This window comes from Lichenostomus cassidix, chromosome 18 (genome assembly GCF_008360975.1).
Source record: "Lichenostomus cassidix isolate B80296 chromosome 18, HeHo_3.0, whole genome shotgun sequence".
Lineage (NCBI taxonomy): Eukaryota > Metazoa > Chordata > Aves > Passeriformes > Meliphagidae > Lichenostomus > Lichenostomus cassidix.
Window position 1 is genome coordinate 7,028,917 of NC_139498.1, and position 14,005 is coordinate 7,042,921.

General features: G+C 47.4%; 1 protein-coding gene across 1 annotated transcript in view; it reads right to left on the minus strand.

The window, feature by feature from the left end:
• UBE2O (ubiquitin conjugating enzyme E2 O) overlaps positions 1-14,005 on the minus strand; it is a 61,299-nt gene that overhangs the window by 9,028 nt on the left and 38,266 nt on the right. Inside the window, exons 5-13 of the mRNA XM_085077845.1 lie at positions 12,633-12,696; positions 10,777-10,920; positions 10,026-10,135; positions 9,075-9,225; positions 7,788-8,296; positions 4,931-5,085; positions 3,935-4,047; positions 2,729-2,854; positions 1,615-1,704 (exon numbers count right to left, since the gene is read on the minus strand). Coding sequence (XP_084933971.1) covers positions 1,615-1,704; positions 2,729-2,854; positions 3,935-4,047; positions 4,931-5,085; positions 7,788-8,296; positions 9,075-9,225; positions 10,026-10,135; positions 10,777-10,920; positions 12,633-12,696 — 1,462 coding nt within the window. The remainder of the gene's footprint in view (positions 1-1,614; positions 1,705-2,728; positions 2,855-3,934; positions 4,048-4,930; positions 5,086-7,787; positions 8,297-9,074; positions 9,226-10,025; positions 10,136-10,776; positions 10,921-12,632; positions 12,697-14,005) is intronic.

A 14,005-nucleotide genomic window follows, 5' to 3' on the forward strand; every position in this document is an offset into this window, starting at 1 on the left:
CAGAGATTTACAGACCTCCTCCAGCTATGAGCACCAACACAACCAGGGGAGCAAGAACATCTTTACAGGACTGTGTTTGCAGTTACAAGATGGGAGCATCTTATCCACAAGCTTCTGACACTTGAGTGACAGCCCAAGAATCCTCTTAATCTTGCAAGATATGACCCCAGAGGCTAAAACCCATGGACACTCAGTCATCTTGTCAAAGCCTTCAACTGAACCAGCATTGTTGAGCCAGTCCTGTGCCACAGGAAACAGGCAGGCAACAGAGGTTAGTTGGGTTTAACACAAGTGACTGCAGGCAGGAAAAGCCATCAAAACTGACTGCCCTCAAAGCTAATCCAAATCTGAGTTGGAAAGTTAATTAGCCAGTTATGCCATTTTTATTTTTAGAGCTGTGAAAAAGCACCCAGACAGCTCGTCTCTGGGCACATGGTCAGGCATTGATAAATCATAGTTTTACCAACTGATAATTCATGCTCCTGACATTTCCCCAACTCCCATAATTACGCAGACGAGCAGAATCGAAGGGACTGGCGTGACACAGCAGGAGCTGCTGCAGAGCCCTGGCACCGCAGTGTGAGAACAGCCCTTTGTGGAGCACGCATCAGACCTCTGATTGTGCCTCTGATCCAAGCACATGTGACAACAGGGGGAAGGGAGACAGCAGCCTGCTTTGTACGCCCCAGTCCACTGCCATAGTGCAGGCATTGACTATTCTACTGTAATTAATGCAGAGCTGCTTGGTTTAAAAAGGAATCTTGCTCAAGTACTTTGTACTCGCAAAGGCATCTCTGCAGTGGAGGCAGTGGTTGCTCTGCCAGTGACAGAATGGGACCCTACAGATGCAGGTTGTCTTGTATCTTCAGGCTGTCTGCCTTCATTCCAGGCAACAAGGAGAGAAGACATGGGATGAAACTGTATGGGGAATAGCTAGTATGAGTACAAGACAGTACAACAAAAGCCTTAAAAGAATCCAAGACAAATCAGCAGGGTGCAGTGGATTAACAGTGTGGCTGTACCTGTATTTTTCAGCTTGCACTCAACCCTTTTCCCTCCCTACCCTGGGATAAGATTTGAGTCTGATCCCTAGGTTAGTCAAGGTGACAATTTGTGGCTTTGGCTCAACTTCTGAGGAGTTTCTTTAGCCAAAAACCCCACTATGGTGCCGTTTCACAAGAGAGACAGAACACGCAATCGTCTTTTGTGCCATGGTTGGGCAATGCACTAACCCAGGCTCCACTCAGAACAGATCATCCCTGAGCTCTGCAAAGCACCAGGTGCTGCAGGCCAGGAGCAGGGCTGGGGGCAGAGCTGGGAGCATGCAGTGTACTTGTGAAGGCAAAAGAGTCTGCCCAGGTTTTCCTAATCACTGGAGCAAGTGATTTCCTAATCACTGGCGAGCAGTTGTGACCAACTAGTTGCCCAGACCTCCTGACAAAAGGATTTTTCTGTGCTAACAGAATGGGAAGCAACCCTATCACATGGGAATGCACCAATCAACAGAGCAAGATTGCCTTACCCAGTGCATCTCCCTACATACAGGATTTAAATCAAAGTCTTGTTACTCTGCTAAGAATTGTGGAGATATTGGGAACTGGAAAAGGACCTCACCTGAGGCAGAATGATAGTCTTGGAATTGTCAGCCCACACCACTTCCACCTTACTGCTGACATCCACTCGAGCCACCTGTCCAACCGAAGGCTGTGGAGACAAGAGTGCTTGGTCAGTCCCTTTTCTTCCTCAGGCACTTCAGTGCAGAGCAGGAATGATTTGAGAAACACAATCCCCAGCTGCAGAACCACCTAGAGCAACGCTCGCATCCTACATACAGAGACCACACAACTCTGCCATGGAGGTGGGGAAAACTTCCCTCCACAAGGAGCAGGAGGGCTGGTCTGGCAGGAGATGCTGATCTCTGACAGAACCAGTGGCCTTTCAGTGCCAGCAAGAGACAGGCCCTTCATGGAATGGGGGTGCCCTCTAGTGGGGTGCCCTCAGCCCCCCCAGCACCCAGCACCAGGGGCTCCCCAGAGAGCACAGGCATGAACAGACAAGTCACAGTCATGCAGGGTGTGCAGGCAAGGAGCACCTTGCCCTGCAGCAGGTTATTTAGGTCAGCTGAGCAGGCTGGAATGTGTTTCATGCTGTAAGAGCCACAGTACACCTTCTAACACTTTTTTTAGGGCAGCAGGCTGAAAAAGCTGGAGGTCTCCCTAGGGGTGTTTCCTAGCAAAGGGTGTATCCTCTACAATACAAATTGGTCCTTCTTCCCCCTCCAGGAGATCCATCAGCTCAACAAAATTAACATGTACATAGCTCAGATGAAAACAAGAACCCCAGTCTTCTGTTGCCAAGCGAAACCAAGTGGTTTAATGACAAATCCACCTTCACAGTTGCCCACAGAATATCCTTTTATTACAAGTTGCTCTGAAATCCTAAGCAAGAGTTTTATGAAAAGCCCTCAGGCATATGTTCAGTTCTTGTCTCAGCTTTACTCTTGCTCTGCTGCAGACTGTCATCAAGGTCAAAGGATTTCAAGGTTACATCTCCACCAGACAGAGATCTGATGTGTTACTCACGACAGCAGGGGACGCTGATACAAAATCAGGAAGCTAGGGAGCTTAGGATGCCTGTGTGAGGCTTAAGGCCCTCCTATCAACTTTTCAACTTTTGTCTCCACCAATACTCGGTGACAATGTGGTCACTCAGTGTGCCCAGGACCCACCTCGTCCTCCTTGGCCGTGGCTCCGTCGGAATTGCCGATGCGGATGACGATGTCGGTGGTGCGGAAGCGAAAGTCGGGGTGATCGGCGATGTCGTACACACTCACATCCTCCTCCTCCCCGATCAGCTGCACCAAGACACAGCGCAACACATCAGCCCCAGGAGGCTGCACTGACCTCCAAGCACACCTGCAGCACTTCAAACCACTTTGTGTTTTATTTTGTCTCTTTTCGGCTGCTCCAACAGCCTGCAAGAGGCTGCTGCTGGCCCTTTTTGTAACCTCATCCTGTAGCATGCCAGTCAAGGTACACCAGCGAAAGGAAGCAGATATTCTGGCTCATCTGCTCACCCTCACCTTTAGCTCAGGTTCCACATCACCATGACAAGGAGACGTGCAAGCACAGTGTTTTATTCCCTTCTCAACACCCAGATTTCTCAAAGCAGTTCACTGGGGCCCAAAGGGTGAGAGTTTACTTTTGAAACAGCCAAAGGCAACAGGAAGTATATGACAAAAAACTTGTCATTTAATGGCAAACATCTTTCCTTTGATTTCTCCTGGAGAAAGAGAGCTAGAAGCTCACAAATTCTGAGAAATAAGTGGAACACAACCCCAGGCCAGACTCATGTTCTGCTTCTGGATGTGAAAGGCCCTGCTCAGTTATGACAATGTGATCTGGCAGCCTAAGACAGAAAGCAATGTCGAGTCTCCCTCATCTCCAACTAGGCTGCAGTCTATCAAGACTCTGGAAAATACAGCATCCCTACAACCCTACAAATACAAAAAAAAAGGCACTAGGCTGACTATGGGCAATAATATCTGACAGAGGCAAGCACAACAATGTACAATAGATTGATCTTCTATGAAGTAGGCAAAGACATGGGAAGGAAAAATTCTTATAGTGAACTCAAAAAATCAATTGTCTGTGACAACTTCAGCAAAAATCTTCACCCACACCAGAACCTGGTGTTACCATGGGATGTAAATTATCTGCCTGGTCTTTGCTGCCTCACAGGCATCTACAAATATGAAGCAACATCACCTTTAGTCAAGTCTCCCAAGCCCAAAAGCATATTGCTGTTCCCTCAAGGACACACAATCAATGCAGAGCTGATTCACAGGCTTATCTGTGTTTATTTGTGAGGCTTGTGTTATTTTGTGGCTGCTTTCTCTTAGCTGGTTGCAGCAGGCATTGGCTCCTGCACTTACCTCCACATCATCTCCACTAGGTTTCAGCTTGAACCACTTCACCACGCAGGTACGGCCGATGTGGTCCCCAGACTGCACCACTCCATACAACCCAGGATCCTGGGAGCTCTGAGCTTTAGGTCACAATGATAGGGGAGAAAACAGACAAATTAGGCAAAGGAGCACAGATTTTGCTCAGTGACTGAGGCTGTCAGCTCCCAGGCTCTCATGGCTGAAGCCTTCCATTTGTGAATGGCATGAGGAAAAACAGTTCTTCCTACACATCGAGAATTGTTGCCAGACTAGAATGGTAGAGCTGGAGCTGATGGGTAACTTTAGTTTCCACAGACTGTGTGTAACCCAGAAGACCAGTCAGGCTATTACTCATTGGAAATGGCCAGGCTAAACAGCCTCTGTTTATGCTAAGCCAGCTTTCCTGCTTCCCAACCTGAGTGTCTTCTGCTTCCCCACTGCTGAGGGTCTATCCCTGCTAGAAAAGGAGCTGAGAGCCAGATGGCAGCATCTGTATTTCATATTCAAAAGCTGTAAGTCTCCTTGAACTTGTCCCATGACCCTCACTAGTATCACCAACTGGTTTGGTGAAGAAAAGGGATTCAAGAGGATGCCTCTGGATCCCAAAGCTGTCCACGAAAAAATGGGAGGGTCATGATAGACATAACACAGAGAAAGCAGCCTGAGGTGAGCTGTTTGTTTCTCCCCTTACTCTGTGAGAGAGTTCAGAGCTGTTGGCCCTTTCAAGTTTGGCCACCCCTGCTGGGCAGAAATACTGAAAATCTTGGTTTGCCTCTTTGGCATTTATTCCTTCCACATCCTTCCTGTTACATACTTTGGTATGTAAATAATGCTTCTCTGCTGCCATTCCTGCCAAGTCAGCTGAACCACTGCTGTCCCCGTCAGGTGCCCACCTCAACTGAGCACCAACAGCTACAGAGCACATTAGGGCATCCAGACTGAACAATACTTTGCAATTAACAACATTGTTTGGACACCCAATACCTCTTTTGTCCACCACAAAATCGCCGGGGCAGAACTCGTTGTTGTCCAGATGATGGACAGGGATGAGCTCGTTGGAGCGGATGTTTGTCTCCACGGTGCCATCCTGCCACATCACGTCAGCTGAAGTCATCGTGGTCACCACTTCCACAGCAACCCTGCCAACACAAAGGCAACCAGTTACCAAAGGGAACATCAGGGATCAAGATGGATCTCAGCAACACAAAGGCAGATGGATCAGCAGGCTGGAAAGCAAGTCAGGAAACCCCATGTGGACCTCATGGAAGCAGCTACAGAGCAGGCTTTGTTTGGATGGGTTCTCCATCCCTGCAGATGTTACACTGCTGAAGGAGGACTGGCTTTCCAGGGAGCTCCTGCTGAGCTCACTTTTATTCCTAGTGAGGCAAATTAACATTTACCAGCACCCACTTTCTGACCCTGAAAGAAGCATGACAGAAGCTTCAAATAGTTTGAAATTTGAGATCTTCTCCATTGGAGAACCTTACAGCCTGACAGCTCTGAGGAGTCTTTGAAACTAGAAGAACACAGGACTGGAAAGATAAATCATCACAGCCCTTCCAAAGAGAAAAAAAACCAAAACAGAACAAAAAGAGGAAACACGTTGAATGTGAGTAAAGTAAAAGGATTTTGTTTAAAAGAGAAAAGTGTCCTTCCCAGCTGTTCAAACACATCCATGTGTCTCTACAGCTCGGGAATTAAACCCAAACATGCCACAATGGACCACATGCTGGTTCTCTGCTGTGGGGCTTGACAGAGATGCTTGAGGAGGCAAAGTGCTTGGGGCATGAGGGACAGCCTGGCTGGACACTCCTCTATGAGCCCTCCACTAATTTCATCTCTCCTACAGCACACAACAAACAAATCCCATGCTGACTTTAAATCTTCCCTTTACTTTGCTGGCCAGGCCTTCCTGAATACCACAAGTGCTGGATTTATGTTGGTTTCAAGTCAAATCAGAAAGAAGATACAATCGGCAAATACAGCTGTTTGCCCCCAGCCCTGTTTCTGTGTCAGAGAAATATTTTTAAGTGGAAACAAGATGAAGTTTTTAGTAGGGCCAGCACTCAACAGCAGAAATTATCAGAGGTCTATCACAGGCCAAGTGTGTGTGTGTGTGACACACCAACAAGATGGTTTCTGGGGGACACAGGACATGTGCAGCTGAGGATGGGACTGGAAGGGCTGAGCAAGGAAATGAGGCAGTCTTGTCAGCAGCAGTGTACATGGCTTCAAACAAAAACCAAGACTTGATGTTAAAAATCCCTGTACACCCTCTCTAAAAGATATCCAGCAGTCTGTGTGCTGCTCAGAGAGCTGCAGCAGGTCACTCACTGATGGCAAAGCCACATGCCCAGCTGGCCCCTGCAGCCAGAGCTGCCCTGGAGCTGACACATCACATGTGGTGACCAAGTGCAGGCAGCCCAAGCACTCGGCACTTCTCAGCAATGCCTGGCAGAACATCTCTGATGGCCTCAGCACCTCAGAGGAATATTCAACAGCACTGACCCCTCACACTGAGCTGTACCCAGCTGCCACAGGCACCCATCACAGCATCAGCTGGGGGCTCTCAGTCTGTGCTGAAAAAGCCTCTATTTCCTATTATTTGTGGCATGGTCATCACTGCATCTCCTTGTACAGAGCTGCCCAGATCCGGCACTGGAATTTCCTGGGGCTGCCACATGGATTTCTCCCAAATGCCTGTATGGTGCAGGGAGCCACCAGGTGCTCAGGCTAAGCTCTCCTTAGCAAAACCTTCAGTAAAACAGAGACACTCAACGGGGGAGTGAGACATGAAATGAGAATCTGTTCCCAGAACTCTATCACACACTCCCATTTTTTTCTCTCACTGGGATACTGCTCTGCTGGGCTTTGTGACCTTCAAATCTAGTTTCTCCAGAACCCACAAGGACTACAGGAACCACTCCCCTTGCACACAGGTAAAGCTAAATACCTACACAAAATGGGAATGAAGTTCATGACATTCTCAAACTGACAGATCCCTTGAATATGGATAATGTCACTTCCCTGGGGGAATTCTCACATGTCCTCTTGCACCAGTTAATGCAGGATCCATACACAACTAAGTAGCCCAGGGAAGCCAGCAGATGGGCAGATCAGCTGTCAGATGTCCTTGCATCCCATGAAAATAGTTTAAACATTCCTAAGTTAAAGGCAAAAGCTGCTGAGATCTAGTTTTATCTAGAAACGGGCAGATACAGTGCTCCCTCCACCAAGCTACTGAAATAAATTTCTCCAAGGCTCTCAAGGAGAGAGTGCAATTTGTGCATTAAAAAACCCTAATATTAAAAAGTATACTGCTGGCCAAAGTTGCAGATCTCTGCAGAGCAGGATAAGGATAACAGAGACCACAGCAGAGTTACCTCCTGCTAGCCCAGAGCTCCATGCTGCTCTGGAGACAGCTCTCTAGGATAAGCTGTCCATTCCTAGCATGATCTCTGCTCAGCCTCTCTGCAGAAGCTGCCAATAAGGTAAACCAATTAGTGTCATGTTTAAGCTGTGTGATCTTTATTCACCTCTTTCCCTGCACACAGAGTCTAGCACAGCACAGATATGCTGTTGATGCCCTGAGGCACAGCTGAAATGGAATAGCATCAGTGTCATGTCACGTGGCCCCAGTTTCACCAGAAGCTGGACTCAGACCAAGCTGATTCCACACAGGCCACTGCACAGTCATCACAAGATAATCACTGTCATATACTACCAAGTGGTGTCCAAACTCACCATCACCTTGCACCAGAGCTCAGGTGCTGCTTGACACCTGAGCACTTGGGTAAGGGAGATTTTGGCAATTACATGTGGGTGTGGAAGTCCAGCTCACCTGTCTCCTGGCTTAAACTCTCGGGAAACCTTAGTCTTCTTCTTCTTGTGCTTCCGCTTCAAGTTTTTGATGGAAAGAGGGATGCTCTTCTTGCGGCAGGTGCCGCTGCCACTCTGGGACGAGGCAGTGGAGCTAGCAGAGGAGGTGACAGAACTGGTGTCATCAGTGTCATCAGCTGCTTCATCATCAGCATCCTGCTCCATGGACTGAAGCCGATAGTCAGGCAGCGCTTCATCTTTCAGGAGAAAGGGAGGTTGCTGCTGCTGCTGCTGCCGTGCTGCTGCTCCTTTCTCCTTCCCTGTTTCTTCAGGCTGCTCCTCCTTTCTCTCCCCAGGACTTGGTGCACCGTTGGAAGAGTCCTCCAGCTCACACTTGGATTCAGGCTTAACTTCTTCTGATTTTTGGTCAGCAGCTGCAGCAGACTCTTTGTCAGGGGTTTCACCAGCACCCTGAGACTCTGGGGAGCATGACATGATCTTCACAATCTGCTTCTTCAGCAGCCGCCTCACCTGTGGAGAGCAGACAGGTGGGTCAGACCTGTGCCTAGACACTCAGCAGGCTGCCAGCCAGCCTGGGGAATGCTCAGCTTTGTGCAGGGACAAACAGCACCCATGGGGCTCTGCACATTTCACCTGCACCAGAGTACTCTGCACACCAGCATCTCACACTGCTCTGCTCAGCAGCAGCACTGCATTGGCCCAAGCAAAGCGAGCCTTGCTCCTTTAGGTTATTTTAAGCATGTTTTGAACTTTTTTCATTATGAAAGGTCACAAGAAGTTGCACAAATTAATCTCTGTAACAGACACAGCTATGCAGGGAGGTCACCATCCACACTGATGACATCCTGTTATTCTAGGAACACCGTGGCTCTCCAGCCAGCAGGTACAGATCATAGCATGACTCACTTGGCCTAGGAAGCAAAAACAACTTCCTTGTCTCACTGTAGCAAGGATTTCACTGAACATTTCAGGTCCAGGAGATTGCTAATGAAAATAACATGTTTTTAAGTCCCAGCTATCAGAGCACACTTGACTCCTGCAAGGTGACACCTCTGAGCTGAGGCCCTGTTCATGCTCTCTCAAGGTGTTAGCTGCATGCTTCACCCAGGGCAGTCAGACTGCTCCACAAGGTGACTTCCCTGCTGGCAACAACATGCCATTACTCTTCACAACCACTTCAGGAGTCACATTTCAGACCACATGACTACCAGGAAGATCTCTGCTTTAAAAGCCACAGTGACCAGAAGTGCTTAGAGAAGTCAACACCTCCCTCGACCCCTCAACTCACCTTTTTGGCAACTGATCCTTCACCCAGGACACAGTTCCTCTCGGGGCATTCACAGGTGATTTTTGCAGGTTCCACTTTGTCTGGGAACACGTAGAGGCACCTTTCCCCAAGCTGCCTTTGGGCATGGTCAAAGCACCCCAGACGCTTTACCCTGGCAGAACAGGAGAGCCATGAGCACAGTACAGAGCAGGAACAGAAGCCAGCAGTGCCCAGGGCCTTCAGAAGGCTGGCATGGCCTCACACCAACAGCACTGCTCAGGGATGGCAGAACAGGACACCAAATCATTTCCAAGCACATAGTTCTAAAGGAGAAGCAGGCATCTCACCAGGGACTGGGTGGGGATACAAACGGTTTGGGTGGGATACAAGTCACTCTCTCTGTAGCTCCCCCCTTCCCCCCAGAGAGAGCTCCCAAGAGACATTTGGGGTTTTTTGCTGTCACTTGAGAGCTGCTCCCCTCCTGCACATGAGCTCCAGGCAGACTGACAGTGCTGTTGTTCATCTGACTCGTCTTTTGAGCTTTCCCAGCCCATTCTGGCAGCTGCAGCCTGCAGAGGGCACCAGTTACTGCTTCAGCACCAGCCTGGGCTGCAGCCACACCCCTGATCCCCACCCAACCCCACCCCTGACACACACGGAGATGCAGCCTGCTCCGGACAGGAGAGAAAGAACAAGGGAAGAAGGTGTGTGCCATCACTTGTCAGCTGGAAGGAACTCGGAGAGCATTAGTGGGATGATTGCCCTCATGTTGGTAATTCAAGTGTCTGCTAAATTAATTTGGAATTTGTTCTCTCACATTTTTGAAGCTCTGGGATACACAGGCATGCAACATGGGGAAAAAACCCACTAAACCAGCAGCAGATTGTGTGTAATCCCTTGGTAGGAATGTCACCTACAGTTTGTGCAGGGCCTGGGTGCTGGGAGTGAAAAGGGAGTTTCAAGGAATCTCACCTGGACAGCTTGTCTTGGCTGATTATCGAGGGAGGAGGGCTCACACTGTCAGTACCTCCAGGACAGAAGCTTTTAGTGATCCAGGTAACCTTTAGTTCCACCACTTGTACCTACAATGTAATGATAGAAAAGGCAATTTTATTGTTTCAGAGATTTTCCCACACCAGTGTCTCAGACCCAAAAGTTTACGCACAGGAAAGTGGCAAACCTATTTTTATCATTTAATATGGGCAAGTGCAGTTCCACCACATCCAAGACAACTACAGTGCTCCCATAGCCTGACTCTTGACAACACAGAGATTCTACAGCTTTTAACTTCAAGAGAAGACAAGTGGCTTGGGAAGGAAGCTGTCGTACATACAAATCAGCAGTCCAAAGTCACAAAGAGATATGCTAATGGCCTTGGAGCTGCTCCTTCTTTAAGCAAAGACTCAGCAATATTTCTCCCTTTTTGGACAGCATGCAACATTAAGTTTCAATAGAAGATGTGCTCCTATTGCCCTAATGATCAGCAGCACTGCCCTCTAAGTGTACTGACACGTGGTCACTTCACAGGGTGCCAGCAAGGACCCTTGCTAGGATGCTCCAAAGTCCTGTCAGTCCTCAAGGAGAAATTTGTCACCTCAGAACACCACAGCCTCAGTGCATTTGCTCTTGGGAGGTTACCATGGCAAGCTGACTCTGCTCCAAAGAGCCAGCCAGGGACCACGCTGGGCAGAAGGTGGCCATGTGTCAGGGTGTCAGTCCTTACCTCTTCCACCACCACTCTGAACTTGCTCTTTGTGCTCAGAACAGGCTTCACACCCGAGAGCCACTGCACACTGGAGAAGACTTTAGATGGCCCAATGAGGACTTGTCCAGGATAAAAGCCATACGAATCATCAAAGAAGAGACCCTGTGGGGGAAAGGGAGGAGGTAAAAACAGCATAAAGGACTCTTAAGATTTAATATTCCAGCATTTCGCTTCTGTCTTTTGCGATCTGTAAAATTAACTATAAAGGTAAAGTCTGCAAGATGCCCATCTCCTGTAGCTCATCCTCTCATGAAGGCAACCCAGCAGTTCCTATAGCAACCTGCTCTGTCACACATCCAAACAGGACCAGGACTCTGTGCAAGAGAAGCAAAGGTACTTGCAAGAAACAAAAGATGCATATTTCCACACAGAAGATCTCAGTAACAAGGTAGCCAAGGTCAGCCGGGCAAGGACATTATCTCTCTTCCATGCTCTAATTCAAGCCCCTGCAGCTTTCAGAGCCAGAGGATGTGTCCCATCACTCCTCTGCTTGTCAAATTAAGTGTGTAAGTTTTATTCATGTCTTAGGTGGATTAGTTAATATGACAGTTCTTTGAAAACAAAAACAGGACAGTAAACACAACAATTGCTTTCCTGGAGCTCTTTCCCACTGATACTGAGATTCAGAGTGTGGGGGCGGACAGAGCAGTTTAGGGTAGATAAAATACTGAGCACAAAACTGCATCGAGTCTTGTAATTTGTCAGAAGGGATAAGAGCAGTGTGACACGATCAGGTAAACATCTAACACACAGCAATTCTGAGCACAGGATGAAGAGTAACACTGGAGGCAGCCTGTGATTCAGACCAAACTGTGACTCCCCCGAGGATTACGTACATTTTAAAGGCAGTCTGACTCAAAACAAGCCATTTCAAAATTGGGTAACCAGAACCTGAATGTTGCTACAACATCTATTTAGCAAGCAGAAAACATACTGCACAACCCAAAATAGCAGAGACTGAGGTATTGGAGAATATCAAGCTACAGACCACTTCTTTTCTGTACAGAACCAGAAAACCACAACAGCAACTCCTATTGAACCGATATTCCATTTACTCTTCAACAAGCTGGCATCAAGTTTTAGCAGAAGTGCAGTTTTAGATCAAAGGGACCTTTGCTTTGAAGGCTGGGAAGGATAAGAGCTCAATGCTTTGCTAGCTCCTAAGACTCACACGTCATCCTCTGTCATCTCCCAACACTGCTGCCAGGAGTGCAGCAAGGCCCGTTGGAAAAACAAGCAAGCTGTCAACAGCCTTTGAAGGTGAGAGAGGTTAGATCACATCATACAGCAAACTGTTTCAGCCAAAAGCCAGCAAAACCTTCCCTGCCACGTGATTTGGAAAATGCCAGTATGGTGGCAGGTCTCCATTCAAAGAACACCATGGACTACAGTAACAAGAGACATTATTTTACATGACCTGGGAACCTGCTTCTAGCAGAACACCTGTTAAATAAAATGCTTTTTTCCAGAAGAGGAACAGTTTTTGAAAGCAGTAAATGGAGTAAAAACCTTTTGAAGCATGTGCAGATAGAAGGAGCAGTGAGTGAACTGCCTTGACACCAGCCATCTGACAGCATGTTACAGTAGTTGTTTACAAAGAAACCAGCTGGATGTATTAATTGTAATACCTCCTCAAAACCTGCTCATTGCTAACATTACTTCTGCACTGTTACTGTTAAGTCAAGTGAGAGTAGGATTTATTAATTTTTAGGATTAAAAAATGCCTATGAATTTTGCCTTCTCCCTCCCTCCTGCACAAAAGGTTTCCAAGAAAAAGCTGATCAAAAGGACACTCAGGAGAGGCAGCAGCTCACCGAGTCACTGACGTGGGGACAAACGTCATACAGCTTGGCTCCATCTTCCGTGCTCATGGAACACCTGGAAGGCAGACAGGAGACACAGGGTCACATTTCCAGAGCCACCCACCCCAAAAACAAACAGCACCCAAGGAACTGACACTGCCTGAGGACATCTGGCTGTACATCCCAGGGGTGTATCACTGAGCTTTCATTGTCCAGAGAAAAACTGGTTATGGACAAGCTGTAAAAGCATTAAAGGTATCTAAAGGTCCCATTCAGCATGTAAAAAACAAGCTAAGTAACAGGCTGGGTGCTGGACAACATCTGTCTACTGCAAAGGTCCCATTTGTTATTCACACCATGATGGGACCTAAAGGCAATTTGGGCATATTTTCTTCAGTAATAGCTTCATTTCCAGAGTGAGCTCTGGTGGGATTTCAAATGATTCATTAGGGAAGAGGTTTTGCAGTTACCCCATTTTACACAGCTGTAGGAGCTGGTACAAGATTCTAAGCAAGGTTTTAAATTGCACCAGTAAGTGCAGGCATTACAGATAGTCATGTCAGGCTATTTTTCACTCCCAGTTTAACATACACCTAAGAACCTTGCAGCCTGGGTTAATTGCACACTAACACAGTCAAACTCTCAGATGCATCCACCAATCATCTGCTGCAGCTATTGCATTACTCACTTCTCTTCGACAGACTCAGAGCTGGCTGCAGGACTGTGGATTTGATTGTTGTGTTTCAAACATCAATGTCAACACTCAATTTACAAGACAGATGGGTTTTTCCCCAGCTGCCAGGCCCATACGCCTCTTGGCCCTCCACTGGTTCCTTCCTTCCCTTGCATCAATAAAAGAGTTTGTTGGATAAGCCAGGCCTCAGTAACAGAGTGAATATAGTGAATTCGTAAGGGTTAGCACACAAATCACTGTCTCATGCAAGAGGATCAGAATTCAGATCCTTCTGCTGGCTTTGAAGAAATTTCACTGGATATTTCTCTCAATATCTCTGGTTAAATCTTCCTCTAGACCTTACATTGTGTTTTAATTTGTAAAAAAAAAAAAAAAAAAAAATCAGTGAAAAAGTAAAGCTGTTCAATCTTGGGCTGTTTTTTCATCTTTGATAAAAACCACTAGCCTGCAAGTTTCCACAATTTCACAGACCCTTTTTTAAGGTAAGAATTCTCCCTGTGGCTATGTGAAGTTATGCTCTCTCACTGAGACATAGTCTGGAACAACCACCCATCTCAAACCTGCATTTACAGAGGAGAAGCACAGTTTAAAGACCAATGTGCTTTAGTTCTGGAGCACTGATCTGCTGGGATTGAAAAAAAATTGTCACCTTTAAGACTACAGCTTTTCCAGAAGGTTGTCAATGAATCTC